The following is an 18,447-nucleotide window of genomic DNA, read 5'->3' on the forward strand; positions in this document are numbered from 1 at the left end:
TAATACCTGTAGCTACACGAGCATATGGGGAAAAGACAGCCCTTATACACTATTAGTAGGGATGTAAACTGGAGAAACCACCACAAAAAGTAGTCTGTGGTTACCACCACTACCAGTTTACCAGTTCTGGGCACACAACCAAAGGAGCTGAAGCCCAGACCCCCCAAACCTAGGTGTGCTTCCCTTCACTGCACTGCGACATTCCACACTCAAGACAGGGGACAACCTGAAAGTGCCTGAAGGAAGGAATGGGGCATCTGTCCTCCTTCTAAAAGAGAAAGCTGCAATTGAGAACGTCGTGGATGAATGTGGCAGCTAACGATTAATACAGCTACCATTTATATGAGGAAGCTGAAGGAGCCGAATTCACAGCAACAGAGAGGAGCTCGGCCGTTTCCAGGTGCTGGAGGTTGTAGGGATGGAGAAGTCATTGTCGAAGGGCGAAAGGTTAAGTTATCCTATTTATGCATAAGGCCCAGAGAGCTGTAAACACTGGAGCAATTATAGCCAGCACTGTACTGTACACTTGAAATTGTCAGAAGGGCAGATTTTATGCTGTGCTCTAATCTAAACAATGGATAAATAATAAAGAAGTGAGAGGAAGCGCGTGGTGGTGATGTCCACAGCTCAGACTGAGGTAACAGCTCCACAAGGGTGAACTGGTCCAGGGTCAGGCGTGAGCCCTCAATGTGCACAGCACTTGGTTCACCAGCCACATTTCAATGCAGTATTTCAGAAACGGGAAGACTCAAACCTGGGATGTTAGGATGTTAGAATGCTGAATCTGCAGGGCTCTTTTCATTTTTTTCATCTATAAAGCTTTAGTAGCCCATCCATATGGCCAGTACCAGTAAACATCTGAGGGCACAATTTAATTGAGACATAAGCAGATTGTGTTACCTAAACAGTTCCTATTAATTTATACTCACAACTCAAAAATGATCTGAAATAAAATGTTGATAAACAGGCTATAACTTAGTATCTACTACTATTACATAAAGATTTCTGAGTGAACACAAAATATTAGGCAGTTAGCATAAAAAGTTATAATAAAAACTGAAAAATCTCTAGTATTTTCATAACATTACTTACTAATGGCCTTGTCAGACTTAAACAATCAAACTTCAACTGTTTCTCATTCACACAATCAAAAGCCTAGTGTTTTATTATTACATTCACTGGGGGGAGAAAGAAAAAAATTAAGCCCATTGCCTTACTTTCATGTTACAGTACAATAAAAAGAAACTGACATTGGGAACCATTTACACAGACTCACTAGAGGCTAAGCGTCCTTTCAACAGGCCCCTCACACATCTTGTCTGTTTGGAAGGCTAGCCCTCTGCAGGCCCTCTGGCCCCACTCACCGTGAGAATGGAAGTGCCCGTGACCATGAGCATGATCATGGCTGTGTGCAGCTCCATGTTTGGCTTCATGACTATGGCAATGATCTTCGTGGCCATGGGTGTGATCTAGAGCACCATTAAAGAGGGAATGACTGTGGCCATGGCCTAGAAAACAAACAATATTTGAACAGAAGATATGAAAAAATACACAACTGATTACAATAATACTAGTTTGAAGAATTCTGGCTCCAGAGTCAATGCAGAAAACAGTTGCTTCTAAAAAGTGCTGCCAACGTACTTATTAGCAACCCTGAGTTCTACCAGGGAGCACAGGAATAAACTCTGAAGGCCTGAAAATGCAAATCCTGCAGAATCTCCAGGAGACCTGCATGCCAGATCACCTTCCAGAAGGCTGCAAGAGAATCTCAGCCAATTTCCCCTCCCCTAAGTCACAAAAGTACAGAAGAAACAAGTAATAAAGCACCATGTCAGAGCTCTGGCAATCAGTGAGAAGCACAGAATAGATTGATTGTCATCACCTACAGCAGCTACCAGGCCTTGTTAAGGAACACAGTCTCCCGTTCCCAGCCCAGGAGCAAAATCACCCAAAGTCACCACCCTGTAGATAACAGGGAAGTGAGGTTGCTTTGGGTGCGTTGTTAAAGCACCAACTGGTTATCCAGTATTTTTTCCACCAGTGCAATTCACCGGCAGTCTCCAGTCCCCCAGCGAGGCTCCTAGGCTGAGAATTCAGCTGGGATTCAGGCACTCAGACAACAGTGGGAAATTCCCAGCCGTAAGTAGCTGCTGACACTAGACTTCTAAGAACTTCAGGGAACCTCAGAGAGGCAGATCCCACAAGGAACTCTGAAAAGCAGCAACATACTCCTGGGAATCTAAAAGGGTGTGCGCAGGCTATGTGTGCACAGGCTACGTACATACCTAAAACAGACCTCAAAAAGAAGGACTTGCCATTCATCCTTCATTGTCCTTGACACCCTAAGCAAGCAGGAGAGAAAAGTTAGGGCTCTCTGGTACCTATGAAGTAAGCAGAGTTGTAAGATATACTTTCTCACAAAGATCCCTTTGCCAAAAGAGAGAGAGTTACAAGCAAGTCATTTGAGAAAATTGACTACACTCTGGGTGACTACTAACCCATACCAGTCTAAGTGTGAACATTTGTCAGACAGGAGAGAAACAAAAGGAAGAGCTTAAAATAAAAACTATCAGATAACTCAATGGCCACCTCCTACAGGAAACACATGATTTGTCAACCAGTCCAGGAAAGATTCAAAAGAAAAGTAACACAGGAACAAAACTCCAGAAACAACAAACTTTAAAGGGATGACACAATTTGATACTAAAGTGTCCAGCCCTCATCAAGGAAGAAGCCTAGCAAATGTATAGGAATTTATGCCTCACACAAAGAGCAGCTAACTGAAGATCCTTCCAAAGAGGCCCAGAGATGGACTTGGTAGGCAGATTTTAACCAGCTATTATAAACATATTCAATGAGTAAAAAGAAACCCCAGATCAGTAAGTCACCAACAATAACAGCATAAAAATTATAAAACCGAGTTGTGGGCTCATGACTGCAATTGAGCACTCAGGAGACAGAGGCAGGAGAGTGGCGATTAAAAGGCTAGCATAGGCTTCAGGAAGGCTTTGTCTCAAAACAACAAAAATGTGTGTATATGGGGGAGCAGAGAGAAGGGGAAAAATTTTAAATACCAGAGATTCTGGAATTAAAGCATAATAGCAAACTGAAGAGGCCATTGGAAGAACTCAACAGGAGTTCTGAGTTGCAGCTGCAGCCAATGTACAAAAAGGTAAACAGAGATCACACTCTCAAAAGTAGGGGAAAAAGGTAATGAAGAAAAATGAGGCAGAGTCTCTACAAAACAAGAGGAGGACAGAGGAAAACAGGAACCAATGGCTGAAAATTACCCGCTTGATGACCATATGGTCAAGAAATCCATCAAAGTCCAACTAGAATAAACTCAGTCGTATCAGAGATATCACAGCTGATGAAAGGCAAGCTAAGGAGGAAATCATGAAGGTCACCTTTCCTTGCTACACACACACACACACACACACACACACACACACTCACACTCACACTCACAATAAATACATAATTTAAAAGTGAAACAAATGAAAGAAACTGTAGAAGTCAAAAGGCAGTGGATGGATATTGAAATGGTAGTGGTGGGAGCAGAACTAAAGAATTCTACAATCACCAGGCAGTGGTGATGCAAGCTTTTAATCCCAGCTCTCGGGAAGTAGAGGCAGGCAGATATCTGTGAGTTCAAGGCCAGCCTGGTCTACAAAGTAAGTTCCAGGACAATTAGTGCAGTTACACAGAGAAACCCTGTCTCGAGAAATTAAAAAATTCTATAATCTGCAGAACTCCCTTTAAAATAAAAGCAAAATTGAGACAATCTGGATGAACAAAAGCCTGTCCCCTCAAAATATTATAGGGTTTTCAGGGTAAATCAAAAGACATTAAAGAGTAGTTCATAACTACAAAGGCACAGAGTTTGTGTTCCCAACTCTGAAAAGATAGAGCACAAACCAGTTAATACAAAACTATATTGATGGGTTACAGGCATAAAATAAAGTTAGAAGAGAACAGGAGAACACTGGCACAGAAGTCTGGGTATGACTGAATTAACTTACCAAGCATCTGAACTAGACGCTCTCCCCGGGACAATCACTAAAAGTTTTCATAGGAAAAATGCTTATTCTTCCTAAGGGAGAAATATCTCAAACTCACGCATTACATAGAATACAGTATAAATAGATGGAGAAACAAACTGGGTAACAAGAAACCATCAACCAGAATGAAAGCATTAGTACAGAGGATTTGATGTTCATGCCCTGCAATAGGAAATCCTTGAAACAGAGAAGAAAATGCACATGAAACAAATATAAGACAGAAACCAGACTATGCTGTCCTTTCATTTCCGCTGTTGTGACAAAACACCCTGAAAAGAGCAAAAGCAGTTACGGGGAGAAAAGAGTTTATCCAGTTTGCACGTCTAGGTTTCAGTCAAGGCGGAACTTCAGACAGCTACTACATCCACAGGCAAGCTCCCTTGCCTGCTGCTAAGCTCCATCTCAGGACCCAGCCTAGGGAATGGTGCCGCCACATCAGCTAACTACACTGATACAGTCCCCCGTCAGGCATGCCCACAGGCCAAGCTAATGGACACAGCACTTCATTGAGACTTTCTTCCAAGGAGCCTACAGGTGTGCCAGGGACAATTAAGGCTAAGCATCACAGACTACATACAAATGAGTCTCTATATGAAAACTTAAATACATGCAGTAACTGGGAAAAGATATTTACAACACATAAAACAAAGAAAAGTGGAATATTTTAAGTAATTCTGAAGTAATTCTGTAACTTATAAACACGTGGGGAAAAACAGAGAAGTAGGTATTGTCTAGAACACACCTCCAGAATGTTCAACTTCACTACAAACCAGAGACAAGAAAAAATTAGAAGCCAACTTTATTAAATATGAGCAAAACCGCTTTAACCTGTAATATTACAGGTTGATGTGGGCTGAGGAGAAAATACATTTCTGGAAATGAATATGAATAGTAGTCATTGCAGAAGGTAACTTTAAAAAGCACATTCACTAAAAATGCTGTTTTATGAATTCTCCTTATACACTAACACACTGAACTAAAGACGCTATCTACACTGATGGAAATGCTCTAGATCTGAACTGTGTAGTACAACAGCTTCATATGCTTTCTTGTTCCCTCTGTTTGTTGTTGTGTCTTCATTTTAGAGTATAAATGCATTGGGGGGGGCTTTAATTTTGCTTGTGGATGAGACAGGGTTTCACCATGTACCCTAGATTGCCTGGAATTCACTATGTAGAACAGGTAAGCCTGATACTAGCTTACCTGTCTCTTAATCCTCCTGTCTCTGTCTCCCAAGTGCTGGGATTGTAGCAAGCATACACCACCAGGCCTGGCTTCATACCATGGAGCTTTCTATGAGTTACAATACAGTGATTTCATAAATTAATTTAAAAAAAAAATGCAAGGTAGCAGATAAACACCTATCACTGGAAGGATCTTTAAAATGCATTATACAGTACATTATAAGCGTACACACAACTTGTTTTAGTAACCAAATTTGTTGTTTTCTGGTAGCTGGTTTTTTAATATGAATTAAATATTACATGAAACAGATGAGCAACAGAAGTCTGGAGAGATCCACAGCAATACGATAATATGCACAGCAGCTCAGACAGGCACTGGGACAGAGAGCTGCAGACAATCTGATAATGTGCACAGCATCTTGGAAAGGCACTGGGACAGAGAGCTGCGGACAAGGCATGGTTCAGGAAGGCATTTCTGAGTATCTAGACATATTTTATAACTTTAAAATTATTAATTTTCTAAAGTATTTAACGACAGAAACACGCCAAAATTAAAAAGAAGAAGAAAAAATTAGGGACTTGCAAGGATATCTGCCCTCAAATCTGAAGACCTGAACTCAAGTCCCAGAACTCAATGGACAAAGGAACCAACTCTCCCAAGTTGTCCTCTGACCTCCATATGCGCCGTGCATGCGCGCGCACGCGCGCGCACACACACACACACACACACACACACACACTGAATAACTGTTAAAGACATGAAGAATCAAAGAGTTATAACCATCATACCAGAGCTATGAGAGTGTCCATGGCCTCCGTGATTGAAAACAAATATTCCTACGAGGTTTACCACAAAGCCAAGAATTGACACAAGTAGCAGTCTCTCGTGGTGTACATCTGGAGGAGCCAACGCTCTCTAAAAAACACACAATACAAAGAGACGGCATTGATAAAATTCCTGATTTAAACTGCTGGCAATATAATGCAATATTAAAATTTTTAGGTATTTTCAGAAGTAAAAGAGTTCAACACTAGCTGCCTAAAGCTGAGAGAGCTGAAGCTCATATTCATCCATCATAGAAAAAGTAACAGTTACTGTCTCTAACTAGATGTGGTTCAAAACCTGGTCCCCTGCTCTCTGCAAGTTTACCAATCTTCAGTTTCCTTCCGCTCTTAGAAAATGTACACCAAATATTAAATATTTACTAGCAAAACTCTCAGGTTCTAGATGTTTTTAAGACAATTTCTAAAGGACCAACTACCCAGAATGCACCTCTACTTCTCAGTGGTAGCAGCACCTCTGTTTACAGAGCACTGCCATTTCATTGTCTCCAGCAGGATATTTCATACATACATACATATATTATATATATATGTAATTTTTCATATATATGTAACTTATTTCATAAGTCCTCCTGTACACACATAGTATTTTCTCTAATCCAAGACAAACCTCAATAAATGATAGTTGAAAAGATCTCTATGATGATTACATCTTTAAAAACATTTTCATTGAAAAATAAGTCATTTCCTGACTCTAATGATTATCTACTATACCTCAACTCCTTCTGAGAAAATAAAGAAAGCAGTGAAGATCAAAAAGAGTCCATTGACAAAGCCAGCCAGCACTTCCGCTCTCACATACCTAAAGAAGAGCAAGGTACAGTGAATTATACTTCTTAACGTCCAAATGAATGTGCATGCTTCAGACTGTAAACCGCACTGCCTTTGTAAACTGACTTTGAAGTGCCAACAAGTCTTCACATTTATTGAATAAATTTTATATACTACTGCAAAATGGATGAGCAAATTAATTTACCATGAAATATATTTAACAGTGAATACCACAAAACACATAGACTTCCAGGAGGCAAAAGACCTTCTGATAGTGGACTTAGAAAGCCACAGAAATGTAAATCTTAAGTTGCCGCTCTAGAGAGGACAAGACCAGGCAAGTAGACAAAGAAGGAAGGGTCTAAAGAAAGAGAAAATGTCTAGGAAACCAAGTTTTTACTGTAGCTGTTCTCCTTTCTGAGAATTGCTCTGCTCTGAACCTTCTGGCTCCATTCAGGAAATGGAGCTCTGGCCTCAGGTAAAGTTAAAGTGTCCCTGCATTACGTCAAAAACAACTTGGGATTCATGTTTATCTTTTTCTAAACTAATATATTCAGCCTAAACTTTTAGTTATTTATTTTTAGAATTAACTCTATCTTCACACTATTCTATGAAGCCACTTTTAAATGCCCAGCCCTTGTCTCTGGGTTTCCAAAGTTTTCTCCTTCCTACTTAGGTGAAGCACTGGGGAAAGAGCTCATTTTTCCCCAAGGCATGTTTGGCCTAGAGCCATGGAAACAACTTTAACTCAAAGTATGCTCACACCAGCTAGTCCTTCCTCAGCATCGCAAAGCACCAGATCTGCTCCTCAGACCCTGGGTGGCACACACCAGCAATGTCAGCACAGAAGTTGGGCCAGAAGGGTTCTAAGTTCTGAGCCAAGTAGACTATATAAGAAGTCTGTCTTTAAGGAAAAAAAAATGCCTTTCTATGTCAACTTCTAAACATATTTTTTGTTATAAAAACATTTCTTTCTTTTCTGATAATGTAGAGACTTTCTCAGTATGCCCTGGAACTCACTATGGAGTTCCATATGAAACCATGACAGGCTGAAGGAAGTCTTTACAGGCCCTCTCGTCAGCTATGTTGAATTCATCCTAGCATGTAGATCTGATACAATAGGAATTTTATACTCCATTTTCAAATATATATATATATATATATATATATGTAAATTAATTCATGTATTATTTGTCAAAGTTTTCTCCAAAACTGTTTTGGAGCAAAGTGTACTAAATTCAAATAACATACAGCCAGTTTTCTATAATTTACATTTAAAAGGGATTTATCTACTAATTCAGTAGGATTATTTTTCTTTTAAAAAAGATCATTTTCTTTTAATCTCTTCTTCCAGTCCCATAGTTAATGCTTGACAGAAAGCCTTTTATTCTTAGCTCACCGAATTTCAAGATCAAAGGCAAGAAATATTTTAGGCATCTTTGGTTCCTAATTTCTAGCTGGTTAGTATGTTTTATGCATTCTGATAAACTGCTAGATTTGCTTTAGTATATTACTGGGCCTGGTTGCAGGTTTAAAATGAAGAAGAAAACTAGACAAATGATCACAGATGATTATATTTACCCGAAGAGAGTGAGTCTTAGAATTAAAACATGTAATTTATGAAAGTAGAACTGCCTGAGTACGTCTCATGTGTCAGTTAGCCAACGCAAGGGGAGGGTGCAAGGATGAGCACAGAATAAAAGGTGTGGAGGAAATAGGTGGAGAGGGAGGGAGGGGCGGGGAAGGAGGGACAGAGGTGGGAGAGGTGAGCGGGAGGACATGAGGGTGTAAGGAAAACAGAGACAGGCAGAGTCGGGAGAGGTGAGCGGGAGGACATGAGGGTGTAAGGGAAACAGAGACAGGCAGAGTCGGGAGAGGTGAGCGGGAGCCAGAGGAAAGGCAGCAGCTGAAGAGCAGGTGTGAGGAAGCACTGAGGGATGAAGCAGGGACAGAGGAAGGAATCAGCACAAGAAAGTTGAAAGGACATCAGTCCTCTCTGCTTACATGTGAACACAATTATACTCACAGGAAGCATCAGGAAGCTTAAAGCAAATAATCAAATAATGAAAACTCTTAATCTGGTTTATCAAAGGTCCTTCCATAGTATGTGCCTGAGTGTACAAACCAGGGGGGACAGAAATGACCACATAAGAGCAAAGCTAAAAAGACAAGTAAGACCATGCTATGAAATAAGTTTAAATAAATAACAGAAAGGTATCTCTTCAATAAAAAAAGAAATATGATCAGTTTCATATGGCTTTCTTTGTCAAAAATAGGCTATGAGAAAATCCTTATATGCAACAATGTATCTCCTAAATTCTATTGGTAAAACTAAGGGCTTATCTGTCAAACAAAAAGATTCCTGTAAATGAATAAAGTTACATTATAGATTCTGATCACACACTTTAAGAAATGATTTCTTTTATTTTTGTGATTATAATATAATTACACCACTTCCCCCATCCTTTTCCTTTCTCTATATACTTTTAAAGTAGACACATGTAATCCAGGAAGTTTAAGGGTAACCCTGGGGGAGGTGCATAAGGACTAGAAGAGGCCTGAGAAGAGCTCCGAGAGCTCAAATCACACAAGTCAATTCAACTTGTAAAAACTCATAGCATAAGAGCTGTACATTTTTCTGTGTATCTGGTAGCTCAAGACAAGTATTTTAAAGTCTTACCCATAAGAGAAAGCATCATTGTCTCTCCACTTTGAAATAACAGAAGCTGCCAATCCGGCCAGTATGGCAGTGCTGTCAAAAAACATGTGGAAAGAGTCGGAGATCAAGCCCAGGCTGAAAAAGAACACATAGAACAGAACATTATAATACGAAGCAAACAGTAAAGTATTCGCTCTAAAAACTAAAGTTTTTTCATTAATCTGGAATTACCCTCTAAGGCAGCATTAAAATAAGACACAGAAGATCCTGTTAACTAAAAGCCTAGCGCTGCCAAGAGTGGTAACGGCGGCAGCGGCAGCAGCAACAGCAGAACACAGCCGTGTGCTGCAACAGGATAGAAACTGCTCACTGTCTGGTCACAAGGACAGCCACTATTACGATAAGAAGGATAGAAAAAACACTGCTGCTGGGGAGAGGCTGTTATCCCAGAGGCAAAAAAGTTTGCTCTCGTTATTATATTTTAAGATTTGCTTGTTTTATGTGTGTGACGGCCTACATGTATGTATGTGTCCCACATGTGTGTGACGGCCTGCATGTGTGCATGTGTCCCACATGTGTGTGACGGCCTGCATGTATGCATGTGTCCCACATGTGTGTGACAGCCTGCATGTGTGTATGTGTCCCACATGTGTGCCTGATGCCCCTGAAGGCCAAAAGAGAGCATCAGCTCCCTAGATCTGGAGTTACAGACAACTGTGAGTAAGATGCTGCTAACTGAACCTGGATCCCCTGCAAGAACAGCAGTACCAAGTCTGCTATTATCAACTGTCCTGCTCCCAGCTCTTGACTCTCAGTGTAGAGGGAAGACAGGATAAGTAGGAGGAGATGGAGGAACACAACATCCTTCCTATGACACCAGCTTTGTCTCGCCCAGCGATGCCCTCTCTGCACTATGATACAGCTAGAAGCCAGACCCTTCATATTGAACTTCACAGTCTCCAGAACCACGAGTTTAACAAACCTCCATTCTTTATCTAAAAAGAAATAAAAAGAGAAAGAACAAACAATGAACTCTGATACTCATTGTACCAGGACTGCCTAAGTCTAAAGCCACAGTAGAACTCAACACCATGTCTTCACCAAGTCTGTGACATGGCAGAAGAAATCTACCAAGATCACAGACGGATCTGGCTGTGGTGCAGGTACACTTGCTAAAATCTGAGAAAAAAATCAAGTATCATGAAAATCCTCTAAATTTTACACTAAGCACAGGGCAGTAGAAACCACCAGAAAACCTGAACTGTCATTTAGTGAAATTAACCAACAAAAACAAACCTAGACCAACTATTGACCACACTGGCTTCAAAGCCCTACCACAGCAAGCATTCAGAAGGAAAGCTGGTGGGTAAATACTTGAAGGGACAAATGAGGAGCACCACCGAAGACTCCCTGTCAAGAACTAAAGCAAGCAACAGAATCAGAAATGCCCCAGATGTTAGAACTGTCAGAGAATTTTAAAAATAAATGTAATTTAGGGGCTGGAAAGATGGTTCGACAGCTAAAACCACCAGATTAAGTTCTTAGCACCTTTACAGTGGCTCACAACTACCTGTAACTCCAGTTCTAGGGGATCCAACACCTTCTTTGGGCCTCTGTAGACTCCAGACATGCGTGTGGTGCACAGACATACATACAGGCAAAATACAAATACAAAAATAATTACTCTGTTAAAGAATAATTGAAGAAATGGAGAATGTCCCTATACAGAAACTTTACATGAAAGAGCCAAATTAAGTACTTGAGGATTATCCAAAATTTCTGAAAGAAAGATAACCACAGTCCACGATAATTAGTGAGTACCCACTGGGGAGGGGGACCAGCCAATCGCAATCCACGATAATTAGTAAGTACCCACTGGGGAGGGGGACCAGTCAATCATAATCCAGGATAAATCAGTGAGTCCCCAAAAAGAAAGGGGACCCTCACACTTCATACAGAACACCAAAGAGAAAGGGAAAAGGGTAAGGGTCGTAGATTCTTCTCACTGGAAATGGCTTAAGTCAGAACATAATGTAGCATCATGTCCAAAGAACACAAGAAAGAAGTTCGCTTGCCTCTACTCTAAGGACAACTGAGATTTTTTTTAAGGGAAAAGGTATCAAAACCAAAAGTTGATTCTTTGAAAAGATCAAGGAAATTGGCAACCTTTACATCAACTGATCCGTGAAAAAGACTTAAGCTCCAGGCATGAGTCTGTAATCCCAGAGCGCAGGAGCTGAGGGAGCAGTTGAGGCCAGCCGGGCTGCACAGAGAGAGTCTTTGTCTAAAAAAACAATGGCAACAAAAATTCTTACTACTAAAAATCAAGAATAAAGAAAGATACTTTTGACTTTAAAGAACTGAAAGAAATAATAAGGAAAGATTATGACCCATATGTCAACAAATTATCTAAAACCAAGTGCCAGGAGGCAACCAATCTCACAAAACTATCTGGAAGTTGATAATCAGAAGCCTATACAGGAAGAAAAGATTGATTTGCTTGTTTCGAAACTTCCAGCAACAACAAGTTCTAACTAACGATACAACCAATGCTGTCTTCACTAGCTAATTCTCAAGCATTTAAAACATAATTACTACCAATCTTTCACAAACACTTGGGAAAAAATAGAGGATAAGAGAATACTTCCCTAGGATATGACCAGTGTTACCTTACAACTAAGGCAAGATGAACCATTATGAGAAAGAATGTGTGCAGCAGGGAAAATGAATCCAAAAGCACTCAACAAGACACCAGCAAGCAGACCCAGACTTCAAGAGTACACATACCCAACCAACTGTGACTCAATCCAAGAATGCAAGGATGGTATAATATAATAAAAACAATCATCATATCAATAAAGGACAAAAAAACCAACAGATGAAAAACATTACATAAAATATAACATTCCTGGTGATAAAAATACACAACAAAATGAAAATATAAGAAATTTTTTTAACTTTCTGCATGGTTGCCACAAAAATATGTAGCTGATGTCATCAGTAAATGGTGAAATTGACTAATTAATTAATAGTGAAAGGCAGTTTTCCCTCAAAGGTCAGGAATATGAGAGTTATGCCCCTTTTCCTTGTTCTACTACTGATTTTACTGGAGAGTCTAAACAGGGCAATATGGTAGGAAATGAAATAAAGTTCCTCAAATATGGGAAGAAGTAGAATTGAATATACTCACAAATGCTGTTATATATAGAAAATCTCAAAGAATTCCCAAAACCCTGTTTGAATTAATAAATTAACTCAGTAATCTTGCAGGATAAAAATAAGCATCAAAATACTTTGCATTCTTACATGATGACAAAGAACAAAAGTAAATTAAATTTTTTCCATTTGCAATAGTACTCAGAAGAAAAATTAACATTAAAAAAGTAAATTTAACAAATTACAAAACTTATACTCTGAAAACTACAAAATACTGAAGAAATAAAATACAAAATAAAATAAAATACAAAAATTAAAATACAAGAGCCTAAATAAATGGGAAGACTTTGATGTTTATAAATTAAAAAGACCAAAACCCTTTTAGTGCCTGTAGCCAAACCCATGCTTCAGACACACTAAGTATATGCTCTCCTATGGAGTTGCACCCCACACCCGCAAAACAATACTCCATAGCCTTCATTTTAGAACTCAGCAAAGCTTCATGGATGTAAGCCATGGAAGCCATTTTTGTTCAGGGCCAGTGCTAGTCTCTGCACTGTTACAATTTCAGTACATGCGACGCATGAGCAAGGAATCAGAGGACATTTGTCCCCAAATGAGCTATGTTTTCAATTCATTATCTATCAAGAGAGCATCAAGCGCATCTTACAATTCATATTACAATCATTGAATTGGAGAGATGGCTCAGCAGATAAAAGTATTTGTTGTTCTCTCAGAGGACCTGGGTTCAGTTCCCAGCACCCACAAGGTGGTTCATAACCATCCATAACTCAAGTTCTAAGGGATCTGACACCCTCTTTTGACCTCCAGCTATGTACGTAGTATATATACACACACAGGCAAAACTCTCATACATGTAAAATAAATAAACTTAAAAACTTTAATTCATTTAAAAAAAAAAAACAGTGGTCCTATATAAAGCAATAACATTCCTGAAGAAGAGGGGCAAAAATAGAGGCTATTTCTCAATTTCAAAAGCATCAGAGCTACATTAATCAAAACAGTGGGTGCTGGCATTAAGGCAAACAGAGAGGCCCAGAAATAAACCACGACATAGACAGGAGACCAATACATCTATCTACCTTCAACACAGAGCTTAGAGCAGACCTCACCCACCGGTACTCTGGCCCCCTTGTCGGGGAAGTGGCTGCCACAGTTTCCATCTACAAGAGCTCCTTCCAGAACGGTGCCACAGTATGGTTCCTCAGAGCCACTAAAGCTCTGTCCCAGTCCCAAACTCACTGCTGAACTGAACTTTCTTAGTGAAAATGGTGCTATCTTGCCTGGGGAACAGGGTCTCATCCACTACCCCTCACTTTCACCTCGAGTTTACACTTTACAATCCACCTCCTCCCCTGAGTTCCAAGGTTCTGGATCCCAGGAAGTGCTCCCAACATGACCCCCTGTATTCTCTTTACTCTCAGTCCCAAGAGCCACACGAAGTGGCAGGCCAACACTTCAACTTCATCCTTTTCCCCTCTTTCCTTTCCAAATCAGAGGTTAATGGAAATGGGCTAGCCTTAGGCCCCTTTTCTGCTATAATTATTTCCTCTGGGCAGCCATCTTGGTCTCAGCTACACATCTCATTAAGTGAACCAGGACACCATGATTGTCACTACAGCAGTGAGGCACCCCATTGCTCATACAGTATGAATGTGTGTGTTTATGCACATATATATTTACCTGTCTATCTACCTATCTATCTCTCTATCTGTATATTTAATAAAACACTGCCATGAGCTACACCTCTCCTCAGAATGTGACTTGGTTTAGAGACAGATTCCCTGCAGTAAACTGGTTAGGCAGACATCATAAACAGGTCCTCCTGACAGGTATCCTTATTTACAAGGCCCAGAAATTTGAAGGAAAACACACACAGGAGACCAGGAGATGGCAAGGCAGGGATGAGGAAAATGCTTCTACAAGTCAAGGAAGTGTTAAAGATGACCAGTAAATCACCAGAAGTTAGGAGCGCGACACCAAGCAGATTCTCCCCCAAATCCCTGTGGACACCTGGAAGTCAGATGTATACCTCCCAACTATGAGACCAGAAACTTCTGATATGCCAGTCACTTAATTTGAGGTACTTTTACAGGAACCCCAGCAAGCTCTCTGCCCCCCCTCCCCCGCCCAACAAATTTGTTTTTTGTACATTCAATGGATACGAAACATTGCCTTAAGGGGAACACAAAAGTAAGTTCTGTGGATAGCAGCAATCAAGTTCTTATTAATACTTACTTACTTATGTTTATTTTTATGATGCTGGAGCTCTACCACTGCATTATGTTCCTGGGGCAGTTTAAGCATTTAATAAAATGTAAGTGAACTTGAAAATCTACTTCCTCTTCTGAAATGCAAGAGCACTGTGTTCTCTTAGAGCAGCGATATGAAGCCATCTCCCTGAACCTAGGATCATGATGTGAAAGTTACTTAGCTACAGATGAGGAGATAAACCCACATGAAAAGCCTCTAGTTCCCATTCACTGGGACAATACTGGTGGGAAAACGGGAACTTCGCTACTCATCTTCAGTACTAGCAAGCGTAACTCACTACGAGTGATCATTTGGACTGTATGGTACAAAGTTCTTTACAACATAAAAGTAAGGGCTGATGAGATGATTCAAGAGGGCAAGGTGCCTGACACCAAATCTGAAGACCTGTGTGTTCAAGGTGGGTACCTGCTGGGCTCCACATGTGTATCAGGCAGTGTGACATGGGCAACAAAATGGGTCAAACAAGCTGTGGGCTGTAAAGATGGGCAATTAATACATGTGTCCTTCACACTACTGACAACTAGTACATGTGTCCTTTACACTATTAACAACTAGTACATGTGTCAATAAGATTTTCCATTATAAAAGTTTCTGAAAAGGTCTACTGGTAACTGAGCCAACAGCGTACTCACAGTGATTGTTAAATATAAATTTACAATTGAAGACAAGGGATCATCATAATTCACAAACCCCTGTCCAGCTGATTTTTATAACGTGGAATAAGAGAACTAAGTATACATTTATTATTAAGAAATTAGAAAACAAGGTTGGGGATGAATTATTCTCAAAATATAGGGAAGAAAGTAATCTATGATGCTACTGAATTCAACTTCTGACCTTCACGGTATAATGACACATACATGTATGCACACATAAATAATAACACACAAACATATTTTAAAAGCCAAAGAAAATCATGAGGCTCATGACCTGACTAAAGTTAGTAAATTAATGAACTATAGTTAAATAACTTTCAACTCCATGCCATTCTATGATTCTTAATATTCATCAAAATGAATACTTTTTGAAGTTTTTAAGCGAAAAAAACAAAACTACGAGAAGGCAAAGGGTTCCACCACACCTGATGAGTTGCCATACAAAAGGAGAAAGCTTGATGAAAGACTAAAACATTTTTAAGTTTTAATATAATAAAAAAATACATGATAAATGTGAGCACTTCTGACCAAGTGCTTAGCAAACATCTTCTCTACAAATTACATAAAAACAGGACCAAATCACCCCAATATAGCCGTTAGCACGTCTAGAACAAATACCAAAACAGAAACATAACCTTTTACAGACTGTTCTGTGAGTTTTGTCAGTGTCTAAGGCAGTGTTTCTCAACCTTCCTAACGCTGTGACCTTTAATACAGCTCCTTATGCTGTGGTGACCCCCAAACAAACTGATTTTGTTGCTACCTCATAACTGTAATTTTACTACTGTTATGAATCGTAATGCAAATATTTTTGAAAATAGAGGGTTGCCAAAAGGGTCGTAACCCACAGGTTGAGAACCACTGGTCTAAGTGAAACTGTTCTCAGACATAATTGAAATTAAGTTTCTAAACAGATGGTGAAGTAAATGCTAGCAGAAGAGCGTGAAAACACACAGTGTCAAACACAGTGATACACAAGGGGTGGGAAGCAACATACAACTCAGACAAAAGGTCCTGGAGCCCTTGCTGGAACCTTGAAAGAAGAAACAAAATCACTGCACCTGGACTTCCTAAGCTATGTAAACAGAGACTGCTTTTATATTTTCGGCTGCCCAGACCTAAATAATCACACAAAAACCGTATCAATTACAACACTGTTAGGCCAATGGCTTAGGCATATTTCTAGCTAGCTCTTACATCTTAAATTAACCCATTTCTAGTAATCTCTGTTTCACCACGAGGCTGTGGTTTACTGGTAAGGTTCTGACATCTTTCTCCTTCGGCAGCTACATGGCATCTGCCTGACTCCATCTTTTTTCTCCCTGCATTCTGTTTAGTTTTCCTGTCTACCTATATTCTGCCCTATCATAGGCCAAAGCAGTGTCTTTATTAACCAATGGTAATCAAACATATTCATAGCATAAAGAGGAGAATCCCACATCAATGTTAAGTGGGTAGATCTTTCTCCAGTACATATGCCCTCCCTTCCTCTGATACAGAGCCTTGACTTTTATCAATTCACATGGTTTCGTGGACTAAACCACATGGCTTCCAGGCATGAGCATGTGATAAAAGTATGAGGGAAGCATAATGTGTTAGCATCCAGACAAGTCTTAAAAGACCACGTACATTTTCTGTCTCGTTCTCTCTAAGCTCCCGGGCATTCTGATGCAAGGGAGAGATGCAGCTCTGCCAACCGCCCTGGGAAGAAGGTACTGTCTGTTTAAACAATTACTGCCTTTGCTTTTTGCTGCAACTTGGGGAAAAAAAAATTAACCTTGATGATGCAAAACTACATTCTTCTGTTGAGATTGTGTAGTTACTCAACAATAAATGAATGAAAATTAACAAGGCCTGTACAAGTCTGCAACAGATCCTCTGCACATATATTAAGGCTTCCAGTTTAGTGTTTTTATGCGATTCCCGAGTGCATAAATGAGTGGTCTCTGTTTATTTTGTCCAATTCCAAAGTGTTAGGCTTTGTTTTATCTTATATTTTATTTTACTTCATTAGTATCCCTTTGAAGCCTGCTTGTTTTCTAATGAGAGACATAAAGGGGGTGGATCTGGATAGGAGGGGAGGTAGGGGGGATGAGAAGAGTAGAGGGAGTGGAAACCATAATCAGATTATATTATGTGAGGAAAGAAATCTATAACAGGAATATTAAAAAGATAGAAAAGAAAATGCCAGAAAGAAAAGCATTCTCAAAGTAAACAAAAACCATGGAGAGCATTTAGTCCTACATTTACCTCGCAACTTCTAAGAACCAACGAAAGGTCATAATGAAATATAGTATGTTGTTCTATAGAACAGCTAGTAAAACGTATGATACAAGCTCCAGTGTAGTCATCAAATAAACAGCACCAATGCCAAAATTATGACCCAATTCAGAAAGAGAAAAATGTAAAATACATTATAAATCATATATAGTAATGATGAAAATATTATATTCAAATGCACATTAAATCAATAGTGCTTACAGCAAATGTGACCTATTGAAGGGCATAAACTTTATGAGATTAAAAATATTTGTTATGGGATATGCTTCAATATACATACAATTCTCAGGAGAATCAAAACGGTTCTTAAATACATAAAGATTAAATAGTGTCACTTTGACTTCTGTGCCCCAAGTAATAACAAAACCAATAATCTTTATAATCTACTAGTTATGGAAGGTTTTGCTTTGTTTTATGGGGGGGGGGGGATTTTTGTTGTTTTTTGTTTGTTTGTGCTTTTTGTTTTCTGAGGCAGGGTCTCTTATGATGTGGGAGTGATTTCTTATTAATAAAGAAACTGCCTAGGCCCATTTCATAGGCCA

At 39.6% G+C, this 18,447-nt stretch overlaps 1 protein-coding gene across 1 annotated transcript in view; it reads right to left on the minus strand.

The window, feature by feature from the left end:
* Window positions 1–18,447, minus strand: part of Slc30a7 (solute carrier family 30 member 7) — a 63,452-nt gene that overhangs the window by 40,244 nt on the left and 4,761 nt on the right. The window contains exons 3-6 of the mRNA XM_005357174.3: window positions 9,540–9,653; window positions 6,803–6,890; window positions 6,035–6,161; window positions 1,365–1,508 (exon numbers count right to left, since the gene is read on the minus strand). Coding sequence (XP_005357231.1) covers window positions 1,365–1,508; window positions 6,035–6,161; window positions 6,803–6,890; window positions 9,540–9,653 — 473 coding nt within the window. The remainder of the gene's footprint in view (window positions 1–1,364; window positions 1,509–6,034; window positions 6,162–6,802; window positions 6,891–9,539; window positions 9,654–18,447) is intronic.

This window comes from Microtus ochrogaster, chromosome 21, assembly GCF_000317375.1.
Source record: "Microtus ochrogaster isolate Prairie Vole_2 chromosome 21, MicOch1.0, whole genome shotgun sequence".
In the NCBI taxonomy this organism is placed as follows: Eukaryota; Metazoa; Chordata; class Mammalia; order Rodentia; family Cricetidae; genus Microtus; species Microtus ochrogaster.